Source organism: Heterodontus francisci, chromosome 7, assembly GCF_036365525.1.
Source record: "Heterodontus francisci isolate sHetFra1 chromosome 7, sHetFra1.hap1, whole genome shotgun sequence".
Classification (NCBI taxonomy): Eukaryota; Metazoa; Chordata; class Chondrichthyes; order Heterodontiformes; family Heterodontidae; genus Heterodontus; species Heterodontus francisci.
The window spans coordinates 105,203,629-105,218,336 of record NC_090377.1 but is presented as its reverse complement, the minus strand read 5'-3'; the positions used below and the strand labels follow the sequence as shown (position 1 = coordinate 105,218,336).

The 14,708-nt window shown below is 37.2% G+C and overlaps 1 protein-coding gene across 1 annotated transcript in view; it reads right to left on the bottom strand.

The window, feature by feature from the left end:
* Positions 1-628: 628 nt before the first annotated feature.
* map2 (microtubule-associated protein 2) overlaps positions 629-14,708 on the bottom strand; it is a 409,127-nt gene continuing 395,047 nt past the window's right edge. Inside the window, exons 19-22 of the mRNA XM_068035858.1 lie at positions 11,685-11,777; positions 3,747-3,828; positions 3,539-3,651; positions 629-2,856 (exon numbers count right to left, since the gene is read on the bottom strand). Coding sequence (XP_067891959.1) covers positions 2,641-2,856; positions 3,539-3,651; positions 3,747-3,828; positions 11,685-11,777 — 504 coding nt within the window. The 3' untranslated portion in view covers positions 629-2,640. The remainder of the gene's footprint in view (positions 2,857-3,538; positions 3,652-3,746; positions 3,829-11,684; positions 11,778-14,708) is intronic.

Below are 14,708 nucleotides of genomic sequence, written 5' to 3'. Positions count from 1 at the left end.
AAAGTTTCACACAAATTAAGTGATTGCTTTGCAGGAAGATAGAATTTTTTCCCCTTCTTTTGGATAAAGTTGCATTCAGCACCTCTTAGTTGATTCACAGATGCTGAGAGTAAGGCTCAACCACATAGGACACAATTAAAAGGACAGTGCTACATTAGATCTTGCTGCTATCTAATATAACATTGTATCCTATTTAAAAATGCAGAAAGTGTCAGAAAATGCAAAGTAACTCAATGCAATACCTGGGAGGAGGAGAAGCTAGAATGCCAATATGAGGTGAACCATAAAGTCACCACATTCAAGTATGCATAATGTATGTAAATATGCATACACCATAACTCTGGCTTATTTACTTAACTAAACTTTTGATTCAATTATCCCTCGCAAAAATTAATTTGTTTAGTCAATTGTGTCATGAAACCATACTATAATCTTAGTCTTGTGGCTTTTGTCTGGATGAGATTGACCTCGATTGAACTGCTGAATGTTAGACTTGAGATCAACCTGCAACAGGTTGCCCAATTTCAAGCAATGTCTAAAAATTCCCCAGTTTCAAAATAAGCAACAAAGAATTTTATTAGTGTCAGATGAGAAGCAATTTATTTGGGAAATCACTCTACAGCAACAAACACAAGTGCAAATTTGACTTAAAACATGTACAAGCTAACACTAGCCAATCCCAAAATATCATTCTGTTTTAACAGACTCCAGAATGACAGGACGTGAAACACCTTCTCTAAAGTACATTAAAATCCCACAGCATATACCAGGACATAGCATCTTATTTTGCCCCACTTTTCCTTCATCTCTTGTAAAAAGTTGAAGTAACATTTTTCAAAATTTTGTTGGAGTAATATGGCAGGAAATTAAAATCATAAACTTCAGACCTTCACTTAATACCTGACTTTCACAAAGTTTCCACTACTTCCTGTTAGACAGTATTCTGTATTGTTCAATACAAGCTGTATTTTTAAAAAATGAAAAATATGCAGCATTTTTCAACATATTCAGATAATCTTAAAATACATTGTTTTCTACAACAAAAGATTAATTTACTTTTCAATGTATTTTTTACAGGCTAGTGAAAAAGGTGGTCTTCATTTGTTTAATATTTGTTAAAGACACTGTCCATTTGCAGCATTTACAAAACATACTTTCAGGTTCAATTTTTATAAGTTTTGATATAGTCTATCCACCTCTGTGAAACAAGATACTGCCTCTCTACAACCTCTGATTGCATTCTAAACTTGTCATTCCTTCTTCAGCTACAAATGAATTTTCAGATATTAATTTTAACTAAAAACTGAGAATACAATCCACTAAGATGACTTAAGAGTTCAGAGAAATATCCTGTATGACTACAGTAATTCTGAATTGAAGTCAACAAATCTGAACGAAAATACTCCAACATCCTGATCATGATTGATACACATAATATATATATTTTTATATATATTATATATATATAAAATTATATATATATTTTAAAAAGCACCTTCTTTCATAAGCACCCACTACTTAAACAGGCTTGCCAAGTGTAATAAACAGAAAACAGTGCACACCAAATGCTACTGTGACCCCCTCAGTACATCAAAAGTCTACAAAGCAATTGTTTGAAATCTTTTAGCTAGCAATACATCAACAAACTTGCATCTGGCACTAAAACAAGGTCATAGCTTTTGGTTGTTACAATGAGCTCTTCATGCTAATTTTTTGAGAGATAAATCTAACAAGTATAACTGCTAACAGCTACCTTATCCTAAACAGTAACACCAAAAGGTGCAGAAACACAGATACTGTGAATAAAAGCATAACTTCAAGTATATAAGGGATAACACAACTTGCCACACAGGATATCTATTATACTGTATCAAACAGCTGATCAAACAGAATATGAAAAGTCAGCATATATAGAAATCTAGCAATGAACTGACATTCTAATCAGATATAAATCCTCAGCATAGGAAATGCATCCTATTTAAAGTAGCTGCATGATAGTTCTGAGCAACTTCATTCCCATTTTTGTTACAACTTGTACTGTAAAAATGCCAAATACCATGACCTTGTGAATGGGCACAATAACATTGTGTTCATGTCATGTTTTGACATTAATACTTCTGTTGCTTAACTTACTAGACTGCTTTTCTTTCCCGAACTAAAAGTACAGGGATTCTTTACATATATTACTAGTTTCTGCACTTACACTTTTATTCCCATGTAACACAAGTATGCAATAATTTATTCATCTTGCAATAAATATTAAGAATAGATGCCTTCCCTCGCCTATAAGGACAAACTCGCTCAATATTGAATGAGTAACTGGGAATAAAGCATGTCAACTGCTTTCAGAGTACTGATCCATTTCAACAGTGCCTTCAGGCATTAAACATTGTAAATGCATTTGTCATCAGTCCATGCAAGTAGAGCTAAGAAACAACATTGCTATGTGTGGTGTACAATAGTTGTATCCATTTAAAGCCAGAAACCTGGCATGAATGAAACAAGATTTTGTTTTTATTCACTATAGTCTTAGGACATGATCAATATTTAATTGAAAGAAATAAACACAATCCCACTTTGAGCTTGTGAAGGCTCAAAGCACATGCTACAAACAAACAATTAAAATTTTGTGGAGCAAAATCACAATCCTTGCTTGGCTAGTGCAGCAGTAACATCGTCGGCAAGTGTGGCAAGTTGTGGCGATTCCATTAAATTGATGCTTCCAGAAGATGAGACGTTGCTGAGTCTATGAGGAGTTGTTGCACCAGATCGTCCTGGGGACTGAGTAACAATATCTGCTCCATGGTCCACACGAGCCTTGGCATTCTCACGGAAGCTAAGCTTGTGACTTTCGATCTGTTCAGAAAATAAAGAGAATATACAGATTTCTGGTGGAGACAATGGTAGCCAATAGGAAAGAAATTATAACTGGTGATATTCCATTTTACTATACCGAGTTTTTTATTTTGCACAATATAGCATCACCACAGGATAAATGTTCTTTTCCAGCTCTCCCACAGAACATCACATGTTAGGATTGCAGTTGAATTACCAAGATGCACCCCTAGCATGCAACACTGGAAGCATGGAGATTAGAATGTACACCCATGTTTGAATATCAAAGGTACCAGAGGTCTGTCAAGGAAATACAAGAAACAGTAGTCCAGTTAAAGATTTTAGATGTTGCCATTCTTAACTTGCAGACAAGATTCCGATGTTGTGTTCAGTGACAGCCTTCCAGTATTGCCAATAATGTTTAGAGAACCATAATCTAGTGATCATGCCAATTGCTTATTTGAAGTTGCATATACCATTATTAAAGGCATGTACCCAGAGGTTGGCCAGAGCATGTCCTGGAGGATGTAAAGTAATGAAATAAATGGGGTGCCTCATGTTTACAGAAGCGAAGAGGAAGAAAACATGAGGTTGCACCTGACAGAATTAGGCTGAAGAAACTTAAGACTGAAGAAATAGTTTAATCAAGCAAGGCTGAACTATGTCATTAAGTACAACCTTTATTGCCCAGTTCTATTCCTACCTTTATATTTCCACCTCCTGGAGTATGACGTGTATTATCAAGCGAGCCAACCTTGGGTTGAGCTTTTTCCTTAAAATCCAGTTTCTGACTTTCAATTCTAATGTGTCCTCCACCTACACAAAGTTAATATTTTGAAATATATTGTAAATAAATAGAATGGTAAAGCTCGTGTCCAAGATCAGCCAAGTAGGTAACAGGCAACAGGTACCTGGTCTATAGTGTATGTTGCTGAAAGACCCACACTTTGACGTGATGTGACTCACATCTATTTTCTTGGTAACTATTTGCACCTGAAGAACATGAGAACAATGTTTTAGCATCAACAGAAAGTCACTAATTAACCTACAAACATACAAATTAGGAGCAGGAGTAGGCCATTCGGCCCCTCAAGCCAGAGGAACCTCTTAGGACTGCAGTAAAATGCTTAAAATATAAGATTATCATCCTTTAAGTTTATTGAAAAAATGCTTAAGAAATATTCTGCAGTAACTTATATTCGAATGGTACTTGATAATTTATATTGGAAAATTTGCATCATGTATTTTTAAAGGCACAGGGGGCTTTCAGTACTTAGAAGGTTAATGCATGATCAAAACATAACGTATCTGCTTGGTTAAAACAATGAACATTAACAGAATGTTTTTGCCATATTGTTATTTTTCAAAGATAAAGATATTTCAAATTCAGATTAGGGTGAGATAACACGGTCGGGGTGTGCAGCACACTCTCTGCAGGATTGCTATGCCAAACCCTCCGAGGATGGGCATTATTCAAGTTAGTAGCAATGCTGAGCTCTCGCTATGTTGATTCAATAAGAATGTTTCTGTCGTTGAACCAATTAATACATTATCCGCACTCAATTCGCAGCTTCTTGATGCGCTCCAGTTCAAGAAAATTGTGCTCAAGGACTACACTTTAATGGCTAAAGAACACTTTTTAGCAACCTGTGATCAACAGCAGGGAAGGGAGATTGCCATCAGCTTTGTCTTTGGTAGATTTTAGCTCAGCTGTCCAAATGAAAAAACAGCAACAATACAAGGAAGCAGATTATGCCATTTAATCTCCATTAATATTTCAATCAAAAATAACTTGGCTTGTTGCGATGCTACATACAGTTAAAAGACAAGTTGAAAAGAAGTTTAGAATTAAATGGTATTGACTGAAACAGCAAAAGACAAGGCAATAGTGTAGGTTAGTTATTTATCTTATGTACAAGTGGACAATGATGATGGTGTGGAAAAAGGGCAAAAGAGGTACGTTCAAGTTTTGTAGATATTTAAGCTTGCTGTAATTTAACAATTCAAGGTAGATGTTATTTTAGCCCATCTTTGAATTGGGTCTCCAGAAAATCTGGATTTGTTTATTTGATTCAATATGCAAACAAAATTTTCCAGACATTGCTACAGCAATTGCTGTAGCATTTCACTCCTTAGCTCCTGAAACTGTCTAGGACATTAGGAATAAAAAAAAGACAGAATCCAACTACCATGGCTTTACTTTCAGATTAATATTTTTGTAAGATGGATGAGATAGTAAATTTAAAAAACAAGGTCAGCATTCTTGACTTATGACATGTAGTTGATATTTTGTTGTCTAGTTTTCTGTTGACTGATTCTGATTTACTGAGAACTGACATGCAATGGTGATAGAAAAACTATCACCTCTTTGCCATAAGCAAAATGTAACCATTAGCTTAAAGGCTTGACTTGTTGAAACCATAGAAACACAACCAGCCTTTTGTGTTCTCTTGACAGGTTTGACATTTGTCATCTGGCTTTTATAGTTGTTCAACAAAACGTCTGATCTCAAGAAAGCTCATTAAATGACTGGGTGATGTTGCAATGACTAATTCAATGAAATAGTAGTTAAATACCAAGGCCAGTTGCTGAGTTTTTCTGGAGGGAATTTGTAGCTACACAATAATTCCATAAGAATGGGGACCAGTGGAGGAAGTGCTGACACTGATTGGAGGATTACTTGCTGAGACAAGTAACTACTAGCATCTGCAGGAAAAAGATTTGCTATTGCTGCGAAATGCAGGTAAACGTGAGAAGATAATTAAAGATGAAACGGTAGAAATAAAAACACAACACAGTAACAGTGTCATTTAGCTGTTTAACTCTGGTGTACGCAATCAGCCAAAGTGGTGAAGATTAAAGACAACATTTCATGTGTCATGTTTTATGTGGCTATCAATTCAATATAACAATGTGATTCCTAATAATTAATATCTGATAATTAATTTTAAAGGAGCAACAAATAGGTTTTGGCAACATCTTCTATATTACATATCAAGGAGGAAAGGTAGGCTGCTCTATCAATGCTACTGAAAACCAAATCATCTCTCTCACCTTGGGGGTGGGATGTGCTGGAGATTAGGAATGAAACATGTTGAAAATTGAGGCCGCAAACCCCTGTCCTACCACTAGATGCTACAGGAGATTTCAGCAGGAGCCAAATTTAGAATCTATACCTGGAACAGGACCAAGTAGAAATGGACAATTGAATGGACTGATAAATTCACAACCAGTGAACTGAACACAGTGCAGAGAATCTGGTGCATTTTTCTTCCCGTCATTTTCATGATGATACCAATAATTATGGAATCATAGAATAGTACAATATAGGAGGCCGCCATTTGGCCCATTGGCACTGGCTCTTTTGAAGTGCAATCCACTTAGTCCCACTCGCCTGCTCTTTTTCCCTACAATTTTTTTCTCCAAGTATTTATCCAATTCCCTTTTTGAAGGCTGCTATTGAATCCATATCCATCACCCTAGCAAGCAGTGCATTCCAACTCCTAACTTAGGGCCATCACTAGTTGTGTTTTCCTCATATGTCACCTCTGGTTCTTTTGCCAATCACCTTAAATCTGAGCCCTCTCATCATTGACCCTTCAGCCACTGGAAACAGTTTCACTTTATTTACCATCTCTAAACCCTTCATGATTTTAAACATGATCATACATCATTATTCAGTTTATAGGAAGGATGGTGAGCTTTCCAAAGCCAATGTTAATAACATTTTATTACAAGTCACTGGGAGGCGCAATTCAAGTAAAGTGGATATGCACAAGCTATTCTCTGCCTTCAACATGCAAGATGTGTTCTGATGAAAGGTCACAGACCTGAAACATTAACTCTGTTCCTCCCTCCATGGTTGGTGCTAACCTGAATATTTCCAGCATTTTTTGTTTTTATTTCTCTTCCTCATCTCCCTCCTCTATTACTTAATAGGAGTCTCTCTTTTACCACTTATCCTTCCCTCTGCCTCAACAGAACTTTCTCTTCCACTTTCCTCCAATAGGTTGCTTCCTTTTCACTATCCCTGCTCAACAGGCCAGCCCACCCAGAAAGGTTTTATCTGTGTTGGACATCTCTATTTTTCCCCTCAATTCGGTCATCACAATAAACAACTCCCTCCTCCACAACAATGTTTCTCTCTTCTCTCATTTTCCAGCGTTACTAAAACAGTGCTGCCCGATTTTCTGGATGTTTACAGTTTTATGTTTATTAAAAAGTAGCCAAAAGTAATTCAGTCAGTCATTTATTTTATTAATCAATATGGGATACAAGATGGTGTCTCATTTGGTATAAGAAGCTTAGTAATGTTTTTGTCAGCCAAAAGCAAGAGATTTTTATATTTAGTTTTGTGTTGCTACTCTCTAATTTTTGTAATAGCTTCTCTCAGATTCCTGTGTCCTGTGGTTTTTATATTTTCATTTCCTTCCTCTTTCTCCATTTCCTCCATTATATATTCTCCAGGAGCAGAGTGCCAAACTTTACTGAGGCATCACTTAAAGAAGGTGCCATAAGCCATATTTTGGCTGCAGCGATAAAGATATAAAAGGGAGCATGGGCACATCCCAGGATCTAAAGGCACCAGCATCGTTAAAGGGGCAAGCACAGTAAAAGCCCCATGGGAGAACCAGAAGGATCTTTTTGCAGTTAATGGAGCTCTATTATTCAGACACACTCCAACAAAGTTCCAATTTGCATGTTGGTGGTTACATTTATTTAAAGGTTACTTCTCATCTGAATGTGTGTGTGCCCTTCTGCCATGGATGGGATGGCAGCAACAGCCAAACCAGACCAGAAGTCCCTACACTTTACCTGTGAGGAAGCTGGTGAGAAGGTGGCACAATGTTACTAAACAGTAGGTGAAGGAAGAGGGATCTCAAGTGTAAAGTATGAAGAATGATGGTACTGAAATAGAAGGAAGGTGCTGGTTTGATCATGAGGTTTGCATTTTATTCCAAGAGAGGTGATTCAGTTATAAGGTCAGGGAGAGATTAGTTTCTTATTCCATGATAGTGAGACAGTTGTTGATGGCTGAGTGAAAGACCCTAGCAGTTGTGCTCACTTCCCTCATCTGTCTCCAAATATGCCATATAGCAAAAGATAGGCAGGTGGCACAGTACTGAACATGGTATTCATCACTAAGTGTAAAATTCTAACAGCCATTCTGCATCACAAACAGAAGTAACAACAATTTATTTTATTTGAAATGTCAAAAATAATTTCTTGACTATATAAAACTGTCCCTTAAGAAAGGTAGCACCTAAATGGCAGTTCTGGAATCAGTAATGGTGGGTTTTCCAGTGAGCATTTTACCCCAAGCTGATGTTATTAGAGGAAGTTTAAGTATCAAGGTTTCCCATTTATGTGCATTGTATATACATTGCTAAGTCTTACTCAGGTGCAGATACTAGAAAAGCCATAGAGGAAGTTTGTGTGCAATTTACAAACAAATTTGGATTAAAGGGCTTACACCCTTTAATCCTCTGCATTGTACCATTTTTGGGCACTACTTTGAAGTGGAACAGAGGAACATCAGACCTGGCCACTAATGCATGTGTTTGGCTAATCTGTCAGTCTGCAAATACAATGTCTCTCCTTTCTTTACTTGTTTCTTCATCACATTCTTCCTGTTTCTCATTCAATCTACTGCTCTTCCTTCACTTCTGATTCTCTAGCTCTCTCCTGCCCTTCCTCCAAAGTTTCTTACACTCCGGATCCTTCTTCACTTCTAGTTCTCTCTTTCAAACTTTACCTCTATTTCTCTCCTCTTTACATAGAAAGATAGAATGGTCACAACATGGCAGGAGACCATTTGGCCCATCAAGTCAGTGCCAGCTCTCTACAAGAGCTATTTAGCTAGTCCCACTCCCTGCCCTTTCCCTGTAGCCCTACAATTTTTTTTCTCTTCTTTTTGAAAGCCCTGATTGAATCTGCCTCCACCACCAAGGTCTGAGTTGTTGTAATTTCCTCCTTTTTTCCATAGCGAATGGATTGCTGAATAACTGTCCCAGTGACAGGGGAGACTTAATAATGATTCCAGAGTGTGGGAAGGAGTATTATGCTGTGACCCTGTGATTTTCATTTTTTACACTGCAAGTGGATTCCCGAGCATTAGAGCAGGGTCTTGCATCAGGCCTCTGAGCATGGGGAATCAGGCAACTGGTTGGGTTCATGAAGTACAAGAGAGGGAAGGCATTGCTTGTGGAAGACCAACAGTGGGAAAAAACTGTTATGTTATTTTTAAGGGTATATAGTGGGCAGGTGATTAACTGACTAGGGTCTGCCAGAATTGAATACTGTTGCAAGGTGACTGGGGGGAAAATTTAGACTGGAAAGAAAATGTGTAAAATGGCTCATGAATAGCAAGAGTAGGAATTAATGAATCAGAAAGGAGAAAATATATTTAGTATTACAAAAATGAGTTACTAGAAAATTGAAAGGCAAATGCAACAGACATTTTATTCTAAAAATTATGTAAATCTTTTAGGTTTTTTTTGTTACTTGCACGATCTCCCACTTTATTGTTCATGCTGTATCAGGGAATATGTAGTCTTGGAATAATAAGGGCATTATCAACAAAATGTGATGGGAAGTGTTTGATATAAGCAAGACTAAGAAAATATTGAGCAAATCTCTGTTGGTTTTACCCATGGTGAGTTGGTAAATTTATCTTAGAGCAATAGCGGGGTGTCTGCTCCATGTAGGGCACAGAATTAGGACCATTGATTAAATAAGTAGATGAAATTCCATTTTTATTATATGGTGCTCTGCAATTTCTACTGGTGCTTTGGAAATCCTGTCCTTTTGTTTTATGAAAATCATAAGTGATTAATTCATTTTCTGTATATATTCTTTTAGCTAAACCTTGAATTATTACCTTTTACCATTTTTGACATCGAGGATACACAGGAAGATGGGAAGACGACATGCAAGATGTACCAGTTGGAGATAAGTATCTGGTATTTAGTAGCACTGGATAGGGGAAATGGCATTCATTTAATTTGGGGAGAGGTGGTGGGTCCTGGGCTTTGGTCATACGAGGGAAGATGGTTCTAGACTTTGGTGCAGCTAGGTCTTGCAGCAAAAGCCCTCCTCTCTCACTCTGTCCTGTTCAGGCAGCTTTATCCAAAACATTTAAAAAGATTCTGACCCTAGGATTTCAGATAGGATCAGGATTTTAGGTCAGGGAGTGGGGGAAACAGTTGTTCCACTCCACCCTATATCTGCCACACCAAGCCCTCTCCAGGAATTTCAAGATCGACAGGAGATTTCCCAGGGAGTCAAGCTTGGGCCAATTGCTATTTATGTAGACTGAATGGAGGTGTCATGAACAAAGTCTCAAATTCGTAGGTAATAATAAAAAAAAGTAATAGGCAAGGTAAATAATGTGGAACAATGCAGATGAATTCGGAAGGATTTACTATTTTAGGTAATTGGGCTGGTCCATGGCAGATCTAGTTAAATGTTTATTAAAGGCACATTATTATGAGAGCAAGGAACCAAAAGAGGGATTGTCTATAAATGCAATATTAGTAGAGTGCTGGTTAAGAAAAAAGGTTTTGGGGCTAAATCTATGGACTATGTGCACAGCACATATCTGCAGTACCAAAGGCAAATAAGTTAATGGGTTGAGTTAGCACTGCAATATAGTGCAAATTAAAAGAGACTATAATTGCATATAAGGCATTTGTTCGATTCCACCTGGAATACTGTGTGTGTTTATGGTTACCTAATGATAAGAAGGATATGCCTGTCTTTGCAAAGGTACAGAAACAAACACTAGCAACAATGTCCAATATCAGAAAATTAAGGTTAAGGAAACACTAAGGAGGATGAGCATGCTTTCTCTGGGGGCTGGGGCAGGGGTGTGGGGGAAGCACTGAGCTGATTTAATTTAAATTTTCAAGATTAAGAAGGCAATTGACAAAAACTATCCAAGGAAATTGATAAAGGCTTCAAATACCAGGAGGGACAAGGTGAGCATTAAGAGTATAAGAATGTGCTGCTCGAGGAGAACTCTCATCCAGAGGGCAATAAATTTATAGAAAAGGTTGACAAGAAATACCACTGAATCAAACTTTTTAAACGAATTCGAGGGGAACACATGCATTTCTAGAGAGAAGAGGAATTGAGTGATATGTTGTGCAGATCTGTAAAAATAATTTTTCTTCTCTTCCTAAAATTCTTATGCACTTAACATTTATATTTGATTTTTCTGGAAAAGTTAGTAAAGAAACTGGGAATAAGAATATAGGATACCAAACTATACAATTCACTGTGTCTAAAACACCTCTAATCCATTTTGTGTACATTCTAATCAAACTCTTTGATTGGAGATATCTGGATACTAAATATATTTTAATGCAAATATTTTTTTAAAATGTAAGCATTTACAACATCTGATCTACTGACAAGTGAAATGAAAGAGAATTATTCATCAGATGGTGGGGATGAGCAGAGAGGATAATACAAAATCAGGTAGAAGTTGTTAGTAGTTGCGAAAATCAAATGCCCCTTTCGTAGCATTGCTTCTGTAAATGTTGATCGCACGGCAAACCTTTGCTACTGCCTCTTAAAGTAAAACAATCAGACTGTGATTAAACGTATCTACATTCAATGTGGACAACATAAAAGACATGAGCACCCATATATTGTTTTGAAAAGTTAAATAATATCTCACAGTAGCATCTTATTGTATGAAATGATGCAAAGAAAACAGGCAATCTTGTTGATCAAAAAGTCAAGCAAGCAATATCATCTGTGCTCTTGTTAAGCATTTTATACAGTAATTACAGAATTTGTCTGTCAAATAAACTGTCAGTTTTAAAAGTAAGGAAGTGACTCACGTTTCCAATCAGGGGAGAATAACGTACGTTGTCCAGCGAGCCACATTTTGGCTGAATATGGCTAAAATCAGGTTTTACATTTGCTATATGCACCTGGAAATGATAGGCACTTTACCATCAACATCTAAACACGAGTCATTCAGTGAGAAGATGCCCACTGTATATATTAGAAACATACTGTCAAACATTTTCTGCTTATAAAAAGGAATTTTATTTCCAATTTTCTATTAAACGTTTTAATTTCAATTGGATTGAGAAAATGTTCCACCATATTAAAAGCCATCAGTAAATGACAAGTAGCTTTGATTGATGGTTCCTGCAGTTTAAACAACATTTATTGGTTTGGGTTAAAATTCCTGTTTAAAGATCATTACATACAAAAATTATTTTGTTCACATTTATATTGCAACGAATTGTCTCACAAATGACATGCTAAATTAACAGTACAGATTTTAAAACTTATCACACCTTGATTTTAAACATACATTTCAGCAAGTAATTGGTTTCAGCCATGAAGCTTACATAGACAGCTTGTTCAATGAGGTTGTAATAAATCAAATTAAAATATAAAAGAAAAGAAATGCAGCATAAAAAGCTTCATGTGCAAATAAGCTGTCATATATATATATATATATATACACATAAAATACATACACACACATACATAAATATACATATGCCAAATTGTGTTCCTCAGGCAATCACCTAATTGATATCAGCCATAACTGGATTTTGTTTAGCATTGACAAATCAGACTGTAAAGGATGACAAGTCTACAAACAATTACTTGTTGTTATAGAAATGACTAACGCCATTTTACAATACAGGATTTTATTATATAGGGACACAAGTATTAATTTTGCACTGTAACTTAACTTCCCATTTTCTCAAATGTCAATATTGCCCATTGATTGATCCAACAGAAGGCTTTAAGTAAGAACCCATTGCCTAGCTATTTCTTCTTCTCACCTACCACCTAGCAACAACCTAACAGAATGAAAAGTGCACTTTCCAAGGGAAACTGAAGTTATACATTAAGAAATTAAAAAAAAAACATTGATTTCAAAGCTTGATTTTTTTGTATTTTTCCAAATGCACAAGCTTGCAATAAAATAGTGAAACTGGAATGTTATTTCTCATCACAAGAACAATTCAATTAATTTACACGCAATCATCACAACTGAGAAATAAGAGACTAATCCTATTATTCATTATGACATACCTGCATGTATAAGCAAAAGCATTCATCAATGCCACAAAAATTTCCTTGCATCATTCTTCTTCCTATCATGCTATTTATTTTTCATACAGACCAGCTACTTCAAAGATTATTAATTGCAATAAACTAAAGCTTTTATGGAGCCAATCACTTAAAACCCCTTACATAAGTAATATACTGCAGATGCTGGAAATCTAAAATAAAACAAAAAATGCTGGAAACACTCAGCAGGTCTGGCAGCATCTGTGGACAGAGAAACAGAGTTAACGTTTCAGGTCTGTGACCTTTCATCAGAACTGGAAAAAGTTAGAAATGCAATAGGTTTCGAACAAGGGAAAGGGAGGAGGGTGGGAAAAAGACAAAAGAATAGGCAGGTTTCAAGAATCTTATTTTAATTCTCCACCTTGCTCCCACTCTGACGTTTCTGTCCTTGGTCTCCTGCAGTGTTCCAATGAAGCTCAACATAAGCTTGAAGAACAGCGCTCATCGTTTGACTGGTTTACAGCCTTCTGGACTCAACATCAAGTTTAACAATTTTAGATCATAACCTCTGCTTCCATTTGCTTTAGTTTTTCTTTGCTGGTTTGTTTTTTTTTCCCTCTCTTATTTCTCTCATTTTCTTTTCGGATGGCAGCTATTCAGGATCCTGCCACCCACATCTCCTCTAGACACATGTTTAGTTTCTTTCCTTGTCCCATTACACTCCCTTTGACATTGCATGATAAACAAAGCCACATGATGCACAACATAAACCCAACAGCTAAGACACTGCATAACCCTAAAATAGCCAAGACAGTCGTGCAAAGGACAAGGAGATACTGTGCAAACACTGGATCAACTTATGTCAAGAAATGCAAGCTGCAAATGACAAAAGTAATCTATGAGCTATGTACAAAGGGATCAAGAGGGCACTTGGCACTGCCATCACCAAAGTTGCTACCCTGAAGTCAGCAGATGGTGAAGTACTCACTGACAGAAGTAAGCAGATGACCTGCTGGGCTGAACACTACAGTGAGTTGTACTCCTGAGTCAGACATCTCCCAGTCTGCACTTGACACTCTCCCGCAACTTCCTGTCATGGATGAGTTAGATGAAGAACCCTCATCACTAGAGCTCAAGAAGGCCATAGACCGCCTAGCAAACAGAAGGGCACCTGGCAAGGATGAAATCCCAGCCGGACTGCTCAAGCATGGAAAGTCCCATCTACTGCCACATCTTTATGATCTTCTCCTTCTCTGCTGGAAAGTAGGCTCTGTTCCACAGGAGATGTGTGATGCCAAAATCATCACACTATACAAAAAGAAAGGTGACAGAGGAGATGGCAACAACTACATGGGAAGGCTTTTGCTTGGGTCATACTTAAAAGACTCCATTTACTTGCAGACCGAGCGTACCCAGAAGCACAGTGTGGTTTCTGTGCCGGCAGATCTACTGTGGACATGATCTTCACCATACGCCAGCGACAAGAGAAGTGTAGGAAACAGAGTTTCCTTTATCTTACTTTCACAGATCTCACTAAGGTATTCGACACCATCAACAGAGCAGGGCTCTACAAGATACTGGGAAAAATTGTCTGTCCACCGAAGCTCCTCAGTCTCATCCGCTCCTTCTGTGACAACATGCACTGCACTGCACAGTTTGATGGCTCCATTTCCAACAGATTTGGAGTGAAGAATGGAGTGAAACAGGGTTGTATCCTAGCTCCCCAATCTGTTTGGCATCTTCTTCTCCATGCTCCTGACCTTTGCCTTCCCTGCAGATATGGAAGGAGTCTACTTGCACACTAGATAGAAGTAAAGTTCTAC